The following is a 19,784-nucleotide window of genomic DNA, read 5'->3' as shown; positions in this document are numbered from 1 at the left end:
ATTTTCGTCCCTGCGATAACACACACGCTTCAGTCGAGCTAGGCTATACATTAGCCTGGGATATTGATGAGACGAGTGTGTCTGTCGACGTAAATAATCGATCAACTTATATTCACAGATGAGGAAGTGCCACGACTACTTAGAGTTAATGCAGTGAAGACAGCAGATCGGCCCTGTAGCCCATATTACTGGGGCCTGAGCCTATTCCAGCACCGCCCAAAGTCTTAGTGACTTTGAACTAAGATACGGTCTCTGTATTAAGGGCCGTATCATTGGTAATGAGCCACTGGGCATGACTTACTACCCTTTAAGCTGTTGGCAGGCAACTGTTTGCTGACAAAGGATTTTCTGCTGCATTTGATACATACCGATGCTACATCTCAGTTAGCAATGTTAAAATAGTGTGGAACCTGGTTTAGTCCGCCAGCAGTTTGGAAGCATATTTCTTAGACAATGATGTAATGACCTGAGGTAGACAATACCATACCCTCCAGCATAATGAGACAATTAAATGGGAAATATACTAAAATGTGCAGTTGAGGGCCTACATTTTAAATATCAAATTCAGCCTTCCAAGAGTCCAATATCATATTGCGACACACCTCAAATGGTATGTTTTCTTAATTTGCTATGCATTTAATTTGCACACATAAACAACGTCACTGAGGTAAGCGGTTATTACCTTAACTCCGAAACAAAACACTGTTCTGAACATGACGGTCTCGAACCCTGAACGACAACAAGCCCTTGCTACACAACAACACAGTACATGTGTTCCTTCCTCATCTTCAAAAGCAAATGCTAATTGAACCTGGTTAACGCGCTGCCCTCCAATTTAGAGTGTTCCAGGGAGGGAGGTTGCCTAGCATTTAGCGGAGCGCTAGAGCACGCTGCCTGGCCTATCACGTGCCTCTGTAGCCTATGTAAGATTGATTAGGAATCCAGCTATTGGCGGCTATGCTGATGTTTATACCAATGTTCTCTATCTACCTCCATCTCTCTGCTGTCCCCGATTTAGCAGTTCTTGTGAAACATCACCAATTACTCAGGAGTGACTCATAGCAGCCATTAAGAGTAGACGGGGGTTGGTGGTAAGCCAGACGTCACACCAGCGAAGTGAAAAACACCACAGCGGCGTAGACCTTGTCTGCATCACAATGTTTTGTGGGAGAAGAAGAGGGAGGATTATGAGAACCAGGCTAGGGAACTTGAAGGTTCAGGTTGCTCTTTGGGAGTATAAAACATGACACTATGAAAATACATGATGAGAGTGCACTGCAAAATAAGTAAACAAGTAATTGTCTTAGATGTGCTGTTTTGAATGTTTGACCTCCACCTGAATTCAACAAGGGGCCTGCAGTATAAATGAGCATGACATGGCAACAATAGGCACACATCTGCAATGAGGAGGAGCGAGAGAGACAGAGAAAGAAAGAGAGGAGGAGAGAGACTTACCGCGTGGGGGTCCTGGTTGTCACTAAGCTGGCCAAGCGTGGGGCTCTGGTGGCAGTGTTTAGGCTTCCTGGGTCTGGGGCCCTCGTGGTGGAGCCCTCCCTGGCTAGTCTGGTAGTCCCTCCTGACTCCTTCCTCACCCACGCTAACGCCACAGCTGCTAGCTCCGCTAACGCTGCCGGCCGCTGGGATGTTCTCTTTGTTGATGTCTCCTTCCCTCAGAGACGAGGATCTGTTTTCAAATGGAGATAAAGGAAAGAAGAGGGGGAATCAAACTGACTCTCTTTCTCTCTCGCTGTAACAAAGGGGCCTGGGTTACAAATGACAAGGTCATCGTGGTGACTTCGTCTACTTATACCTTGTACCCAGGCTAACGCCATGTTTAGCATTTGCGCTAATTCTATTTACAGAGTACAGTACTTGTCTTATTGACGTTGTATGGTGGGTGGCTGCACTAATGTAGCCCGCTAATCCATGTTTTCACTGCTTCTCCAGACTCCATCAGGTCTCTATCAACAAAGACTAGCTTGGTAGCACTAGGACCCCAGACTCCATTATAACCCCAGTGGACATGACCACTAGAGGTGAGGCCATTGGGAGCATAGAGTTTGAATTACTAGAATTGACATCGGATCATAATAAGTCTCCCAGTCCACTGATATTGGTAAATCCAATGGTGGAAACTGCCATTGTTGATGCCGAGAACTCTGAGAATGCCACTCTGTTCGCAATGATACTCACAAAGGATGCCTTTGACCAAATATACTAATCAACAACAGTAAAGACAGATCCTACACCAATAGGCTGAGACAAATGTCCTATGTAAGGATTCATTCTATGGTCCATACCTGCTCCTGTCCCGGTGTCTCTGAGCCTCTTCCTGCTCCCTCTGGTGCCGACGTCTCTGCCGTGCCGTCGGGGTTACCTCGGGCGACGAGGAGCACCCGGTCGACTCGGAATCCTCCGTCGTACTTTGACCTCCTCCGCACATGTGCACATCGAAGAGATGCTGCTCCACTGCCGACCTGATGGTCCTCTCCAGAACACTAGAGAGAGAGAGATGGAGAGAGCAGAGGGAGAGGGTAAAAGAGAGAGAATGAGAGAGAGAAATAGAGGGAGAGAGGATGTTATTGAGAAATACGATATGCACCAGACAAAGCTTCTTCCGCAGCTGTCATTGAAACTACTGAAATAACTATGCTGCATGGTCACCACTATGTCCTCCTGGAACTGTTCATCGTAGTGAGTATATAATATAACGATGCTGCATGGTCACCACTATGTCCTCCTGGAACTGTTCATCGTAGTGAGTATATAATATAACGATGCTGCATGGTCACCACTATGTCCTCCTGGAACTGTTCATCGTAGTGAGTATATAATATAACGATGCTGCATGGTCACCACTATGTCCTCCTGGAACAGTTCATCGTAGTGAGTATATAATATAACGATGCTGCATGGTCACCACTATGTCCTCCTGGAACTGTTCATCGTAGTGAGTATATAATATAACGATGCTGCATGGTCACCACTATGTCCTCCTGGAACAGTTCATCGTAGTGAGTATATAATATAACGATGCTGCATGGTCACCACTATGTCCTCCTGGAACTGTTCATCGTAGTGAGTATATAATATAGAATGGCAGTGTACTCACTTAGTCAGGTCAGATCTACACTGGACAGATGAGAGGTGGTTGCTGGAGAGAGAGAAAGAGAGAGAGAGAGGAGAGAGAAAGATAGAGAGAAGAGAGAAAGAGAGAGAAGAGAGAGAGAAGAGAGAGAAAGATAGAGAAGAGAGAAATAAGAGAGAGAGAAGAGAGAGAAAGATAGAGAGAAAGATAGAGAGAAGAGAGAGAGAAATAAAGAGAAAGAGAGAAGAGAGAGAGAAATAAAGAGAAAGAGAGAAGAGAGAGAGAAATGGAAAGAGAGAGAAGAGAGAGAAATGGAAAGAGAGAGAAAGATAGAGAAGAGAGAAATAAAGAGAAAGATAGAGAGAGAAATAAAGAGAGAGAAGAGAGAGAAATAAAGAGAGAGAAGAGAGAGAAAGATAGAGAGAGAGAAGAGAGAGAAAGATAGAGAGAGAGAGAAGAGAGAGAGAAATAAAGAGAGAAGAGAGAGAAGAGAGAGAAATGGAAAGAGAGAGAAGAGAGAGAGAGAAATAAAGAGAGAGAAAGATAGATAGAGAGAAGAGAGAGAAAGATAGATAGAGAGAGAGAGAGAGAGAGAGAAGGATAGAGAGAAATAAAGAGAGAGAGAAATAAAGAGAAAGAAGAGAGAGAAATGGAAAGAGAGAGGAGAGAAGAGAGAGAGAGAAATAAAGAGAGAGAAAGATAGATAGAAGAGAGAGAAAGATAGAGAGAGAAATAGAAAGATAGAGAGAGAGGAGAGAAGAGAGAGAAGAGAGAGAAAGATAGAGAAATAAAGAGAGAGAAGAGAGAAATAAAGAGAGAGAAATAAAGAGAGAGAGAGCATGTTTTAAGACAGCAGAGAGACAGGTGGTGTGAACAGGCAGCCCTCACAGGCCCCCAGGCTCTGTGGCTGACCCCAGGCAGTCAGGGTGTGTGTGTTATGTATGTACATGTGTGTGTGCGCGTGTCAAAACGTCAGCCGTATTCAGCTCCTAAGGAGGCCCTCTGGGAGCAAAGTGGCTGGCTGCCATGGTGACCGGTAAGCTGTGATCGCACGTCTCCCCCTTAATATTAGTCTATTGTTACACACGCACGTGCACACGAACACACAAGCGCACACACACACACCTAATGAAGAGGACATGGCAGACCTTACATACAGTGAGTGACAGCAGCTCGCCTCTCTCGTCTGATATGTGTCTGTGTGTATGTGTGTGTGTGGTGTGGTGTGTGTATGTGTATTTGTATGAGTGTGTTTGCTAGACCAGGTGATAGTGATATGGCCTACTACCACCTTCCCTTAAGAGATAGCATGCAGTGTCAGCACAGCTATTGAGGCCAGGCGTACAAGGTGATTTTTCAGTTCAACAAAAACATGAATATAGGTCGTTCATAATGGCTTTTGGCACCATACTGTAGATACAGTATCTTACTAAATATGAACATTACATCTTATTAATACAAATCTAGAATACACTCCTCAATCCATTTCAATAGGAGGCTATTTGAGCTCCAACATTACCAGGAAAGACCAGGGGAATTCACAGAAATACACAAAAGCATGACTTCCTTCCTTCAGCTTGTGTGTGGGGGTACTGAGCACCCAACAATACACAATATTCTCCTTACAGCTCATGCATCAGCATCAGTGTTGACAGTGATAGCATGGCTTGTGTGTGTGTGTGTGTGTGTGTGTGTGTGTGGCCAAGGTGAGGATGGACAAATGAGAGAGCTGATGGAGGAGAGATAAGAGTAATTATATGGGATTAATAAAGTGATTATAGAACATAGGTGAAAAGAGTGTGTGTACAGTGCTAGTGTGTAAACAGAGCATAAAACAATGAACAGTCGCATCACATCAAACAAGAGATTAATTGAAGCCAAGCTTATTGCTTATCGCTTATCTGATTATCGCAAGGTAATTCTGATGACTTTTCAAAATGTGTACAATCAACACATTTTTTAGTCTGGCATGTTCTATTCTCGTTCAGTTCTAGCCAAAGGTTTTATTTTAAACTGGGTTAACGGTAAATGTCACAATGTCCCGAAAATAATTGACTAAAATGGATGACACTGTCAGTGTTGAAAAGCCAAATATACATCTGGTACCAAATGCTAGGGGTTAAAATAACTAACATGTCTTAATGTGTCACCAAGGTGTTATGGCCCATAATGTGTCACCAAGATGTTGGACACCGTAATATTTTGAAAGGTTAAAATGAATGAATCAAATGTATTTATAAAGCCCTTTTTACATGAACAGATGTCACAAAGTGCTTATACAACCAGAAATAACTTATTATGTCACGAGGTACTATGGGTCATTTTGACACCAAAATATACTGTACCAAAATATAAACGCAAAGTGTTAGTTTCATGTTTCACAAGTCGAAATAAAAGATCCCAGAAATCTCCCATACGCACAAAAAGTTTATTTTTCTCAAATTTTGTGCACAAATTTCTTTACATCCCTGTTAGTGAGCACTTCTCCTTTGCCAAGATAATCCATCCACCTGACAGGTGTGGCATACCAAAAAGCTGATTAAACAGAATGATCATCACACAGGTGCACCTTGTGCTGGGGACAATAAAAGGCCACTCTAAAATGTGTAGTTGTGTCACACAACAGATGTTTAAAGTTTTGAGGGAGTGTGCCAATTGGCAAGAATGTCCAGCAGGGCTGTTGCCAGAGAATTGAATGTTAATTTCTCTACCATAAGCCGCGTCCAACGTTGTTTTAGCGTTTTAGAGAATTTGGCAGTATGTCCAACCAGCCTCATAAACGCAGACCACGTGTAACCATGCCAGCCCAGGACCTCCACATCTGGCTTCTTCACCTGCGGTCTCGTCTGAGACCAGCCACCCGGACAGCTGATGAAACTGTGGGTTTGCACAACCAAAGAATTTCTGCTCAAACTATCAGAAACCGTCTCAGGGAGGCTCATGTGAGTGTTCGTCGTCCTCACCAGGGTCTTGACCTGACTGCAGTTCGGCATCTTAACCGACTTCAGTGGGCAAATGCTCACCTTCAATGGTAATTTCTGGGCCAAGAAGTGAACATGGGATATGTTTAAGACAAGGGAAGGAACCTTAATGAATAAAGTCAAGGTCTCCATTAGAGGGAGACATCATTTGGATAGCCTAGTCACCTTGGGATGCGGTGAATCCTTAGGACTTAGTATTTATCGAACATATGGTAATAATATTTAACCCTATTCATAATGCAAACGCTTCCTTAGAAAGATGGACAATAAAGTTATATTCTATTCTGTCTCCTGTTGTGTCTTTTGGACAGTGCCATATTTATCCTGCAACAAGGGCAGCAGTCGTTAGCCTGTTTACATGCAACCTAAACCTCCCAATGTGGAGTCTATAGTCTAGTGTAACAACCAGGAGACTGGGAATGCCAACCCCATGCCAAGTAGCCTCTGTCCGGGCACAGCAGCGGGCAAAAGGGGGGTAAGTACCAGTAGGCTACCAATCCATTCCAGGATATGACATCACTGTCTGGAAAGGGATTATATGTACCACTGAGTTTAGCTATTAGAACCTTCCGCCCACTCTAGACACGTACATGTAACAAGTCTGGAATGAGGTGCGGCTTTGGCTGCGTCTCAAATGGAAACCTTTTCCCTATTTAGTGCACTACTTTTGACCAAGACCCATAGGGCTCTGGTCAAAAGTAGTGCACTATATAGGGAATAGGGTGCCATTTCGGATGCAGCCCTGGTGTGCAATGAATATGCCCTGTGGGTCGTGAACTGTCAAACAGTCAGCCCCTGGCCATGACCTTCCCTTACCACAAGAGGAGCACACACGGTTCTCTTCACGGTCAACAAAATAAGAGACTGACTCAGGATCCAGAACCTCCATCTTAAAACAGAGACAAGAGAGAGATCCAAATCCAGGACTGAGAGCATTATGATATCATCAAACACTTATTTCATGTTAGATAAGTAATGATTCATTTAGGTCCATTTAAAGTTTTTCCATCCGCTGGCAAGCCAACAACAACAAGACATAGAAATAGTAGCTATCATTATAACTAGGCCTGGGGTAGGTATCATTATAACTCAAAGCAAACCACAGGGTGGAATTGGAGTCAGATAATCAACATGGTTACGATCATTGGAGACCTATTTGTGCTCCAATACTGTAGCCATGGTGACAGACCAAAGCACCACAACAAATGTCCTACTGGGGATCTACTTCCATGGCAGAGCGCTCCATCATTTCTTTATGGAGATGACCTGGCTATACGATGGGGTAGCGAGGCATGGGTCACAGAGAGGCTATAAGGTTGCATCCCAAATTGTACCCGATTCCCTTTATAGTGCCCTTGTCAAAAGTAGTGCACTATATATGGAGTAGGGTGACATTTGGGACGTTCCCCAACTGTCTGTAATCCAGGTTACTTTTACTCTAGCTAACAAGTGAGTGAGAACGCTATGCTAAAAATGTTATAGGAGTGGGTCAGAGGCGCTAGAAGTGCTAACAGTCCATTAAAGCTGTAATATATAATTATCATTGAAAGCAAGTCTAAGAAGCGGTAGATGTCTTCTATGTGCGCTATTTCTATGCTTCCCATGCTTAAGTTGAGTTTTTGCGTGTTTTAATTTTGGGTTTGTACATCAGCTGAAAGTACAATATTTTTGGTTATGGAAAATATATTTCACAGCGGGGCGGCAGATAGCCTAGTGGTTAGAGCGTTGGACTAGTAACCAAAAGGTTGCAAGATCGAATCCCCGAGCTGACAAGGTAAAAATCTGTCAATCTGCCCCTGAACAAGGCAGTTAACCCACTGTTCCTAGGCTGTCATTGAAAATAAGAATTTGTTCTTAACTGATCTGCCTAGTAAAATATAAATATTTCACAGTGGTTTAGATTGTACTTCCTTGTTTTGTCACATAAACTGAAGTTAAGCGAACTATTAGAATTTTAGCAACCAGGAAATGGCAGAGTGATTTCTGCATAGTGCACCTTTAAAGGAGCATTTGCAGTGTTATGTTTATAGTCTATGGGTCAGAGAGTGAATGTGATGTTCTAGAAGGAATGGGTGACCCATGTTAAGCTAACAGTCCAAGTGGTGGGCTACCAGACAACAGGCATCTCTGTGGAGCCACACATACAAACATTGACGCACACACACAAACGTACACACATTGACACACACACATATGCATTGACACACACACACACACACACACACACACACATATGCATTGCACACACACACACACACACACACAAGCTGGAACAGTGAGTCCTAGAAAACATTCTGGGTGTCAAAGTCAAGGGAAGTGAACAAAAATGTGTGTTATGGAATTCTAGAAGGCAGTAAACGTAGAGGAAAAACTCCCAGAGTCACTCTACAGGGGGCTTGAAACAGACCAAACATTAAATGAGAACCTACACATCCAACTCAGTGTGTGTGTGTGTGTGTGTGTGTGCCCAACATCCAGGGATTCAAAAGGAAATGAACGTCCGTTCAACTAATCCGGTATTACACCACAGTCACTGATTAGCCAGGATTTGATCAACATAGAAAGGAAACATGGTTGAAAGGTGAGCTCTATTTCTGACTGGGAAAGGATTAAGCTCTCCTGTGGTGCCCATGGTGTGTGTGACGGGGAACTAGTAGACGCTGGACTTACTTAGAAAGCATGACTCACTTAAGGTTGCGTGAGGAAGAGAGAGAAGTACTGTGCAGGCTAGCACATAGGCAGTCTAGCACAGGCTGTGTAGTGGTAAACATCAGTCACTGTGGTAATGTTTCTCTCTGTAGTGTCAAGGTCTTTGGCATCAGGGGTGGACTGGGAACAGAAATCGTCCTTAGCATTTCTAACACACCGGCCCATATTTTTACTTGAGGCCCACATACCGGCCCATTTTTATCCTCGAGGCCCCCACACTAGGCATTGGCGATATACCGTTTATACCGCATACCGGAGCATTTGGAAATACTGGCTGTGCTATACCACTGCTTATAATGAATGGTAAGTTGAGTATAACTATAGAAACCTAAGATGTGTCAAATAAATTATATCCAGCTCAGGGCTCCAGCTATGCATTTGGTTTGCTAACTTGCTAGATGTCAAGATCAAGCTTCTTGGTTACAGCAGAGTCATTCAATCCCCTCCTAGTTCAAGATCCCTTGTCACGTCCTGACCATAGTAAGACGTTATTTTCTATGGTAGAGTAGGTCAGGGCGTGACAGGGGGTGTTTTTCTATGTTTCGTATTTCTATGTTCAGGTTCAAGTTTTGCATTTCTATGTTGGGTTTGTTTGGGAGGATCTCCAATTAGAGGCAGCTGGTCCTCGTTGTCTCTAATTGGAGATCATTCTTAAGTAGGGTTTTTCCCACCTGGATTGTGGGATCTTGTTTTTGTACAGCTCAGTATAGCATGCAGAACGTGATGTTCGTTTTTCCGTTGTTTGTTATTTTGATTTAGTGTTCTGAGTTTATATAAATAAATTGAACATGAGCACTTACCACGCTGCACCTTGGTCTACTCAATACGACGAGCGTCACATCCCTGTTGCCTAAATTGTTTTGTGCGTACCCGGTATGGTACAGAAACAGTATGAAAATCTGGATACTGCCCAACCCTACCCCACACCAGCTCATTTGTCCCTCGAGGGCCCCGTTATTAGCCAGACAATTATAATTTTGCGCAAAAATAACCAGACAGGCCCACTGAGTCAGACAGGCCCACTGGGCTAAAAATGGACCAGCCCATCTGGCATTTGCCCGTAATGCCAGATAGCCAGTCCACCCCTGTTTGGCATCCTTCATCATCATATACATTATGGCCTCTGATCCATCACCATCGATCGAAATCATTGTGAAAATATCAGATGTATGCTACTGGTCACGATCTTGAACACATAACTAGGTATATGTGAAGGATGAAACCTGTTTAGGGTACATTTCAAAGGAGAAACGGCCGAATGAGGGTCTGTGCCAAGGCATATGAACTTACTATAGAGTTCAGCAGGTACACTTGCATTCAATGTGCCTCAAAGTACCTGGTGAAGGCGGTAAAGTTGACGTGACTAAAGTTTACAGTATCAGCCAAACAGGAAGTTAACAGGAAGTGATGCCATAAAATGTCATGGGGGGGTGCCTGACTGGAGGGTGACTCATAGATCAGGTGTCAGAGCAGAATGATCCGGTTCAACCAGAAATTCCACTAAGAACCTTGTTCGTCTGATGTCACTGTATGGCAAGGTGTCAAACCAGAACGATCCGGTTCCATTAAGAACCATGTTGGTCTGATGTCACTGTATAACAGGGTGTCAAAGCAGTTCATGATGGGTATATGTTTTGGTGAATATTTCCATCAAGTGGAGGCGTGACAATTGAGTGGATTGCCAAACTATGTTGGGAATCTGGTTCCGCACTATAGATGTAGTAACACGAAATGTTCTGTTATATGATATATTTATATGATATATTTGTGAAGTTATGTACCCATTTCTTCAGATACTTTGTGAATACAGTGATGGATCAATATCCAGATGTATGAAACAATGGGATGTACTGTATGACAATTGATCTAATTTGAGATGTTAAATTGTACAATTTCAGGAGTGCAGTGTGTAGGCCCGTTGGAGAGATCAATATCCAAAATGACCAGCATGATAACAGTAAACAAAGGTGCCAGTCTCAACCTCAAGGTTGACAGAGATCCCTTTCTTCTCACTACTATACAAATCAGGGAAATGTTTTGGTTTTTACAGCTTTACGGGAAGTATTGTTGGACCAGAGACCACGTGCTCACACTGCCACCATCATAACAACGACAGCTTGCATGTGCACAGCAATGCCCCCTCCCTCCCCTCCTCTTTCTGGTGGGCCTATTGTTTCCTATGTTAATGCATTGAGATGGCATGAAATGCAGCGGATAGGCCCTATGACCCCACATCTCCATAATAACATGCTGTCGGCCTCTTTTCTCAGGACAAAAACAAGTCCAGGACCTACCTCATGTAGAAAGGAGATATGGGTCTGCTGTCTTCCTCTTGGGAGCTGAAATGCAAAAACAACCAACAAAAAACAGTTAGGTTAGCCACTGTGGGGTGAAAGTAATGCAATATTACATATGAAGGCACACTTTTTTTTCCTCCCCTTTCTCTGCACCCCAGTGTTTTTTTAGGGGACAGAATGTCCTTTTGTCTCTGGAACAATAGCCACCTAATGCTCCAGTCAGTTTTGTTAAAGCTTGTCTCTGGGAATTATTGAAGCGACAGTTGAAGGGCCGTGTGTGCCCTCCTCTGGTATAGCTCTGGCGGGGCCTGGGCCAATAGTTACACATGACAGAAATGATGCAACAAGAACGGGAACTTCTTAATGTGGAGATTGCTTAACATGTACATATCCTGAAAAATACTTTAACCTGCTGAGGGCCTTACTACCCTAAACATCATGTAGCCTACAGAAGCATGTGTGTGATTAACATAGTGTATACAATTGCTGCAAAAAGGCCTAAATATTACATTTACATTTTATTCATTTAGCAGACGCTCTTATCCAGAGCGACTTACAGTAGTGAATGCATACATTTCATACATTTTTTTTCTTTCCATACTGGTCCCCCGTGGGAATCAAACCCACAACCCTGGCGTTGCAAACACCATGCTCTACCAACTGAGCCACACGGGACCACACGGGACCATATTGCCACGGAAAGGGTTACATAGCCTTCATAAGGAAGCCAAACCTCAATCACCAGTGCCATTTTCTCATAACCACGGGGTACAGTACAAGGAAGTTGGCAATTGTGCCAATAAACAGCTAATACTGTCTAATCATGGGTTGTAAATACAGTTAGACACTTTTGAAATAAACAATAGACTCACTAATACACACAAGACTGAATTGTGGTTAAATGGGCCATTGAGAAAATATTTGGACTGTGTTTTTGGGTACGTGCAGTAGCTCCAGTAGTCTAACGGTAAGGGGGGTGTGAGTATGTCACTGTCTAGGGCTGAGAGGGGAAAACATACCACTGGTTTAGCTGCCCGGGGTGTAAAGGCCTAACACCGCACCAAGTTCAAAACAGAGGATTTAGGTTTCAGTTTGTCAGGAACCGAAATGGGCCGAAGTTCATTCAACTTCAAAAGCTTACCATATCACATGACCTGGCCTCTATCTTGAAGAATTCTGAATGAGTGTGTATGTGAGATTTTTTTGTTGCATGTTTGCGTTTCTTCCCTCACCTCCGCTAATACAACCGACGTACATAGTCTATGAAATCCCCCTTCCGGATCAAGGTACCAAGCGCACCTCACAACAGCATTTCACAACGTTTACGTATTGCTAGTGGAAGCAAGCCGAGAAATGTTTCCCTATACTTACGCCGTGTTAAACAGTCTGGCAAGCCTATTAAAATAATGTGTGCTGTCACGAATTGTTGCAAACGGAAATCCTGCTTACCCACTACCTTACTTAAGGAATAACAAGTGGCTTTGTTGAGGAGACTTAATCCTCTCAGAGGTGATGGAAAACTACCAAACAACTTGGCCAGGCTGGCAACCCTCCACCATTTTGGAGACAAATAAATGATCTTTATTTTAATTCAACAACACATTTTTACCATAGTGCCCTATTGACCAGGTTGTTTAAAGAATGGTTTCTCAAACATTGGTTGAAACGGAGAAATATTCAATTTGGGTTCCAGTCCAGGTGACTCCATGTCCAATAGGAGGATCTTACTGGAGTATACGTTCTCCTGATTGGAGGTCAGTGTTCCAGCCCCCTCCCCCTTCTCCTCTGCGTCCGCCAGGCCTCTTCCACACTGCTTTAATAAGGACGATAAACCATAGCCTGCTTCATGGTCCATTCTTAGAATATTTGGAGAATAGAACCTGCAGTGTACCAAACCTAAAAAGCTTGGGCCGGTTACCTACTTGAGCCCCTATTGGTGTACACTCTCATAACCCAAGTTACAGACGGTACATTCCACCATAGACCAAGGTGTTAAGGGAAGGCTACCATAAACCCATCACGCTTCAGAGATTATGACATTTTTGCCAAAGGGGCAATGGGGTAACATGCTGGAACTGTAGCCAATTGTGAATGAGCAATATGGTTGGTAGGCAGCTTTCCTTCTCAACCAGTAAACCTGTTTTCAATGCATTTCTAGCATAATTCTAGAGTAATGAAATGGAACAGCTGGCGAGAGCACAGTGATATACTCATATGATCATCCAGATTCATTATGTTCAGAGGTACCAATGACCTTGACCTGTAGTTGTACTGTGGTTGACCAGTGTCAGCTCTTCACGTTGACATTATGGCCATAAACAAGGTCAATGGGGTTAAATCACCATGGCAGCAGGAACATGGCGACTTCCTCTTACACTGAACAAAAATATAAAAACGCAACATGCAACAATTTCAACGATTTTACTGAGTCACAGTTCATATAAGGAAATCAGTTAATTGAAATAAATTAGGCCCTAATCTATGTTGGTCACAGATACCTTTAAAAAAAGGTTGGGACGTGGATCAGAAAACCAGTCAGTATCTGGTGTGACCACCATTTGCCTCATGCAGTGCGACACATCTCCTTCGCATAGAGTTGATCAGGCTGTTGATTGTGGCCTGTGGAATGTTGTCCTACTCCTCTTCAATGGCTGTGCAAAGTTGTTGGATATTGGCGGGAATTGGAACACGCCGCCATACCCATCGAGCCAGAGCATCCCAAACATGCTCAATGAGGGACGTCTTGTGTGTATGCAATTCAGCTTTCATGAATTGTGTACAGATCTTGGATACATGGGTCTGTGCATTATCATGCTGAAACATGAGATGATGGTGGCAGATGAATGGCATGACAATGGACCTCGGATTCTCGTCACCGTATCTCTGTGCATTCAAATTCCCATCGATAAAATGCAATTGTGTTTGTTGTCCGTAGCTTATGTCTGCCCATACTATAACCCCACCGCCACCATGGGGCACTCTGTTCACAGTGTTGACATCAGCAAACCACTCACCAACATGATGCCATACACGCTGATGTGATGGGCTGGCGTGGATAGACGTGGTCTGCGATTGTGAGGCCGGTTGGACATACTGCCAAATTCTCTGAAATGACGTTGGAGGTGGCTTATGGTAGAGAAATTAACATTGAATACTCTGGCAACAGCTCTGGTGGACATTCCTGCAGTCAGCATGCATGTGTGAGACATCTGTGGCATTGTGCACGTGTGTAATGATCATGCTGTTTAATCAGCTTCTTGATATGCCACACCTGTCAGGTGGATGGATTATCTTGGCAAAGGAGAAATGCTCACTAACAGGGATGTAAACAAATTTGTGCACAAAATTTGAGAGAAATAAGCTTTTGTGCATATGACAAATTTCAAGGATATTTTATTTCAGCTCATGAAACATGGGACCAACACTTTCCATGATGCGTTTATATTTTTGTTCAGTGTAAATAGTCATTAGTCATTAGTCAACACCAAAACACCAGCTGATAGCCTACTTATAATAGCAGAAAATGGCCGTCACATCTACAGATGGGCCTTTTGAGAGTGAAGGGTCAATGACAGACTTGGAAGTCAAACATGGCAGGAAACTAGCGTCTTCTTGACTAGTGCCATTGCAGTCTCATCTCTTCCTATACATTTCCGAACCCCCCTCCTAACCTATAGGCCGGTTCAGCAGCCAATAACATTTGAGCCAAGTCTCTGACCCTCTTGTCCTATTGGCTGCTCCTGAGCCAATGACACCTGTTTGAATAAGAATTTATATCCTCTCTCTCTTTTTCTGCAGATGGGGACCATTTTAGGGGTATCCTATAGGTTAGAGTGGGTGAGGACAGAACAGGTCTGAGCCAGCTTATAGGGTTTTCCCACTTTAAATCCAAGCAAACTTGTTGGATCCAACTGATGGAAGAGGCTCCCTGTTGGCCAACAATAACCTCCCCAGAGTGTCTGACACTCACACCACACCGTTACATTCCTCACCCAACCCCTCACACACACACCCACACATCCCAACCCGCTTTCAATGGATTTCTTTCTAAGAAAGATAATGGGTTACGTCACAAGTCAGTGAACCATGGCAACTTCATACAACAACCAGCATGTGCATGTAGCCTGTATCTAGAAGAGAACATATGAGTGCCTACGTGATGTGGCAGGGAGCCTAGCAGTTAAGAGCATTGGGACAGTAACTGAAAGCTAGCTGGTGTTGAATCCCAGAGCCAACTGGGGGCTTGTGCTTCTGATTTGAGACATGAGGATGAATTGATAGGAGCCTTTGTAATGATGAAGCATCCATCCTGGTTGCTAGACAGGATCAGTGTCTAAACCGTGCACAGACAGTGGGCAAACATTTCTTCACAGTCTCCTAGTGTATCTCTGATGATGCGATTGCTCTATGTAGTATCCTAGGAAACCCAGTGTAGTCTACTCTCAATGAGATCTGGGGCCGGTTTGTAGAAATGCAGGCAGGTTCAATGTTAAACATGCACATGTGGAGTTTGCATAGCAGTGCCACTGGCAAACTGGTATTTTCCAAACCGGTGAGAGGCTGATATGTAAAGCAAAGCCCTTATTCATGGCTCAAAACCGGCTTATATACCGGCCATCTAAGTTGACATGTGGAAAACGTAGCACAGTGAAGTGCAGATTAATCATCTGAATCAATTGATGGAAAATGTGTAATTGTAGTTATTTTAAAAGGGGCGATCTGATAAAGACTAGCACAGAAGGATGAAAAACAGAAGTAGAGAGGGGACAGAGAAGTAGAGGAGGGGCCAGTAGGGGATATCCTAGCCCAGGGGTTACAATTTGACCCCAGAGAAATCTCAACTGATAACCTAAGTACGTATCTTATATTTACATTTTAGTCATTTAGCAGACGCTCTTATCCAGAGCGACTTACAGTAGTGAATGCATACATTTCATTTCATGTATTTTTTTTTTTTGTACTTCCAATGGCTTAGGCCATTGTATCTTCCAATGGCCTAGTTCTCACAGTTCAATATTTAACGAAATGCAGTTTAACACCACTAGCATTATACCCATCTCTCAATTGAAATCCAGTTTGATCCAGTTTGTTCCTGCTTAGTGCTGGGTGCTGCACTGACACAGATACTAGCCTGACACATAGCTATGGAAAGTAAGAGCAGCTTAATTGCACATGTATTTATATACAGTTCTAGTATTTGTACATAGTTTATGCTCAATGTTAGCCATCCTATACTCCACTGAAAACATGAGGCAACCAGTAGGCTTTGGGTTCCCAGGCAGTGAAGTATGCATTTCCAAATAGGTCTGGCAATCCTTCGCCAGCTATACCAGTCTGCTGAACTTTAGCTAAAAGGTTCGTCACATCATGTGACAGCCGCAATCCAACACTGTACCAGTCAGCTATTAGCATAGCTACTAGCCTATTAGCATCCCAACAAGAGACAGGGTTGCTTATGAAAGCTACGAGGGTCCCCCTGTCACCCGATCCCCAAATCGGCCATCCGATACCCCAGACGAGGGTATTTTTAAGGTGTCGGAAAGATCCTCCGATAGATTTACTGTCCCTATGAAGTGCATGGCGAGGAAAGCTGTTGCCACTCAATGGGAAAGCACCTGTTGCTATTGCTAGGGATAATAGGTAATGATATTTGACATTTATTTAGATGAAAATCTGTAGATGCACAATGTCATTTTCAAGAGTGTCCAAATGAAAATGAACTAAAACAAACAATACGTAGTAACAATAATAATATGGCAACTACTGTCCTTCAATAATAACAACATTGAAATAATAATAATAGTAAAAAAGCCCTCTAGAAAGTCCCATTTTACAACCTAAAAAGGAATAGTGTTGATTTGTCATAGATTATCTGTCAAACATTTTACTATGGTTGTGTCTTGTTGATACAAAACATACACTGTACAGTTGAAGTCGTAAGTTGACATACACTTAGGTTGGAGTCATTAAAACTCGTTTTTCACCCACATTTCTTGTTAACAAACTAGTTTTGTCAAGTCGGTTAGGACATCTACTTTGTGCATGACGCAAGTAATTTTTCCAACAATTGTTAATTAACAGACAGATAATTTAACTTAGAATTCATTGTATCACAATTCCAGTGGGTCAGAAGTTTACATAAACTAAGTTGACTGTGCCTTTAAACAAGCTTGGAAAATTCCAGAAAATGATGTCATAGCATTAGAAGCTTCTGATAAGCTAATTGACATCATCTGAGTTAATTGGAGGTGTACCTGTGGATGTATTTCAAGGCCTACCTTCAAAATCAGTGCCTCTTTGCTAGACATCATGGGAAAATCTAAAGAAATCAGCCAAGACCTCAGAAAAAAATTGTAGACTTCCACAAGTCTGGTTCATCCTTGGGAGCAATTTCCAAATGTCTGAAGGTACCACGTTCATCTGTACAAACAATAGTACGCAAGTATAAACACCATGGGACCACCAGCCGTCATACCGCTCAGGAAGGAGATGCGTTCTGTCTCCTAGAGATGAATGTACTTTGGTGCGAAAAATGCAAATCAATCCCAGAACAACGGCAAAGGACCTTGTGAAAATGCTGGAGGAAACAGGTGCAAAAGTATCTATATCCACAGTAAAACAAGTCCTATATCGACATAACCTGAAAGGCCGCTCAGCAAGAAAGAAGCCACTGCTCCAAAACCGCCATAAAAAAGCCAGACTACAGTTTGCAATCGTACTTTTTGGAGAAATGTCCTCTGGTCTAATGAAACAAAAATAGAACTTTGTCCATAATGACCATCGTTATGTTTGGAGGAAAAAGGGGGGTGCTTCCAAGCCGAAGAACACCATCCCAACCGTGAAGCACGGGGGTGGCAGCATCATGTTGTGGGGATGCTTTGCTGCAGGAGGGACTGGTGCACTTCACAAATAGATGGCATCATGAGGGAGGAACATTATGTGGAATACTTAAGCAACATCTCAAGACATCAGTCAGGAAGTTAAAGCTTGGTCGCAAATGGGTCTTCCAAATGGACAATGACCCCAAGCATACTTCCAAAGTTGTGGCAAAATGGCTTAAGGACAACAAAGTCAAGGTATTTGAGTGGCCATCACAAAGCCCTGACCTCAATCGTATGGAAAATTTGTGGGCAGAACTGAAAAAGCTTGTGCGAGCAAGGAGGCCTACAAATCTGTTTCAAAATTCACCCAACTTATTGTGGGAAGCTTGTGGAAGGCTACCCAAAACATTTGACCCAAGTTAAACAATTTAAAGGCAATGTTACCAAATACTAGTTGAGTGTATGTAAACTTCTGACCCACTGGGAATGTGATAAAAGAAATAAAAGCTGAAATAAATCATTCTCTCTACTATTATTCTGACATTTCACATTCTTAAAATAAAGTGGTGATCCTAACTGACCTAAGACAGGGAATTTCTACTAGGATTAAAAGTCAGGAATTGTGAAAAACTGAGTTTAAATGTATTTGGCTAAGGTGTATGTAAACCTCCGACTTCAACTGTATATAGGAGTATTGGGGGTATGGCCAGGCACTCCTAATGCATGTTTTCAAAGACAGTTTCAGGCTTTACCTGAAGTTATTTTTAGATGCTGTTATCTTATCTACTTAAAGGCAGTAAAAGATACAAAAAAATACTGCAAAGTCCACAACTTCGACATATGCATTTATACTGTATTTGCGTACATGCACATGTGTGCCTGTGTCCAGATCAACTGCTAGAGAGCTGTACTACACAAGCTGTAACATAACACTGCCTCGTATATCGGTTCAGTTTAGCATCCGTTAGCTTGTTCCTACTATTTTGTTTGCTTAGCAAACATGTTCTATTTGCTCCTGCGAGATGAGCTCTGCTTTCATTTTCCTGGCTGATACTTAATATTGAATATCTAGTGAGAACATTTATTTCTTACAAGCCCTGTATCAGAGGTCCTCTTCCAAGTAACACCACACAACATGAGGCCTGTATTCAGCAGTTACCAGTTTCCACTGAGCCATTTATTCATTGTGAATAAACACTGAATAAATATATATTTGGGCTCTCGAGTGGGGCAGCGGTCTAAGGCACTGCATCTCAGTGTTAGAGGCGTCACTACAGACCCTGGTTCGATTCCAGGCTGTATCACAAACGGCCGTGATTGGGAGTCCCATAGGGCGGCGAACAATTGTCCCAGCGTAGTCCGGGTTAGGGTGTGGCCGGGGTAGGGTGTGGCCTTCATTGTAAAAAAGAATTTGTTCTTAACTGACTTGCCTATTTAAAGATTAAATAAAAAAAATAAAAAAATATGTATTAGCAATTCCTTTTAAAACAAACTTGATTTTATGCATGCCCAATATGACCAGGCCAATATTTTGTCTTTGCCATTAACAACTACCTGCAGGAAGCTTATTGTTTTATTGATTGATTGATTGATTGAGTAAGCCCTCCACAGACAAAAGCTCCATCTTAAATCATTGCGACTGCATGCCATGCACTGAGGACAAGGCTATCTTTTTTACGAGCAACTGAACACTGGATGTGCTAGCTAGCGCTAGGCTAATGCTAACATCAACCCTAAGGAGGCCTCAACAACCAACCAACACAGCTGTACACGTTATTTTGCAGACATGCTATTCCCAGACTGGGAACACTTGATCCGGACAGGGTCCAGTTTCAGCCAACTTATAATAAATATGTTTAGATGGCATTGGGATGTCACAGGAGCCTTG

General features: G+C 43.0%; 1 protein-coding gene across 5 annotated transcripts in view; it reads right to left on the bottom strand.

Moving 5' to 3' along the window:
• The window catches only part of LOC106602341 (protein FAM13A), a 77,059-nt gene that overhangs the window by 21,854 nt on the left and 35,421 nt on the right, over positions 1 to 19,784 (bottom strand). For 4 of the 5 annotated variants that reach the window (XM_045722811.2, XM_045722814.2, XM_045722813.2 and 1 more), the window contains exons 9-12: positions 11,073 to 11,117; positions 3,113 to 3,154; positions 2,301 to 2,498; positions 1,456 to 1,684 (exon numbers count right to left, since the gene is read on the bottom strand). In XM_045722811.2, coding sequence (XP_045578767.2) covers positions 1,456 to 1,684; positions 2,301 to 2,498; positions 3,113 to 3,154; positions 11,073 to 11,117 — 514 coding nt within the window. The remainder of the gene's footprint in view (positions 1 to 1,455; positions 1,685 to 2,300; positions 2,499 to 3,112; positions 3,155 to 11,072; positions 11,118 to 19,784) is intronic. The other variant, XM_045722812.2, reaches the window with a different exon arrangement.

The sequence above is a fragment of the Salmo salar genome, chromosome 08 (genome assembly GCF_965601325.2).
Source record: "Salmo salar chromosome 08, fSalSal1, whole genome shotgun sequence".
Taxonomy (NCBI): Eukaryota; Metazoa; Chordata; class Actinopteri; order Salmoniformes; family Salmonidae; genus Salmo; species Salmo salar.
This window is presented reverse-complemented; position numbering and strand designations above follow the sequence as displayed.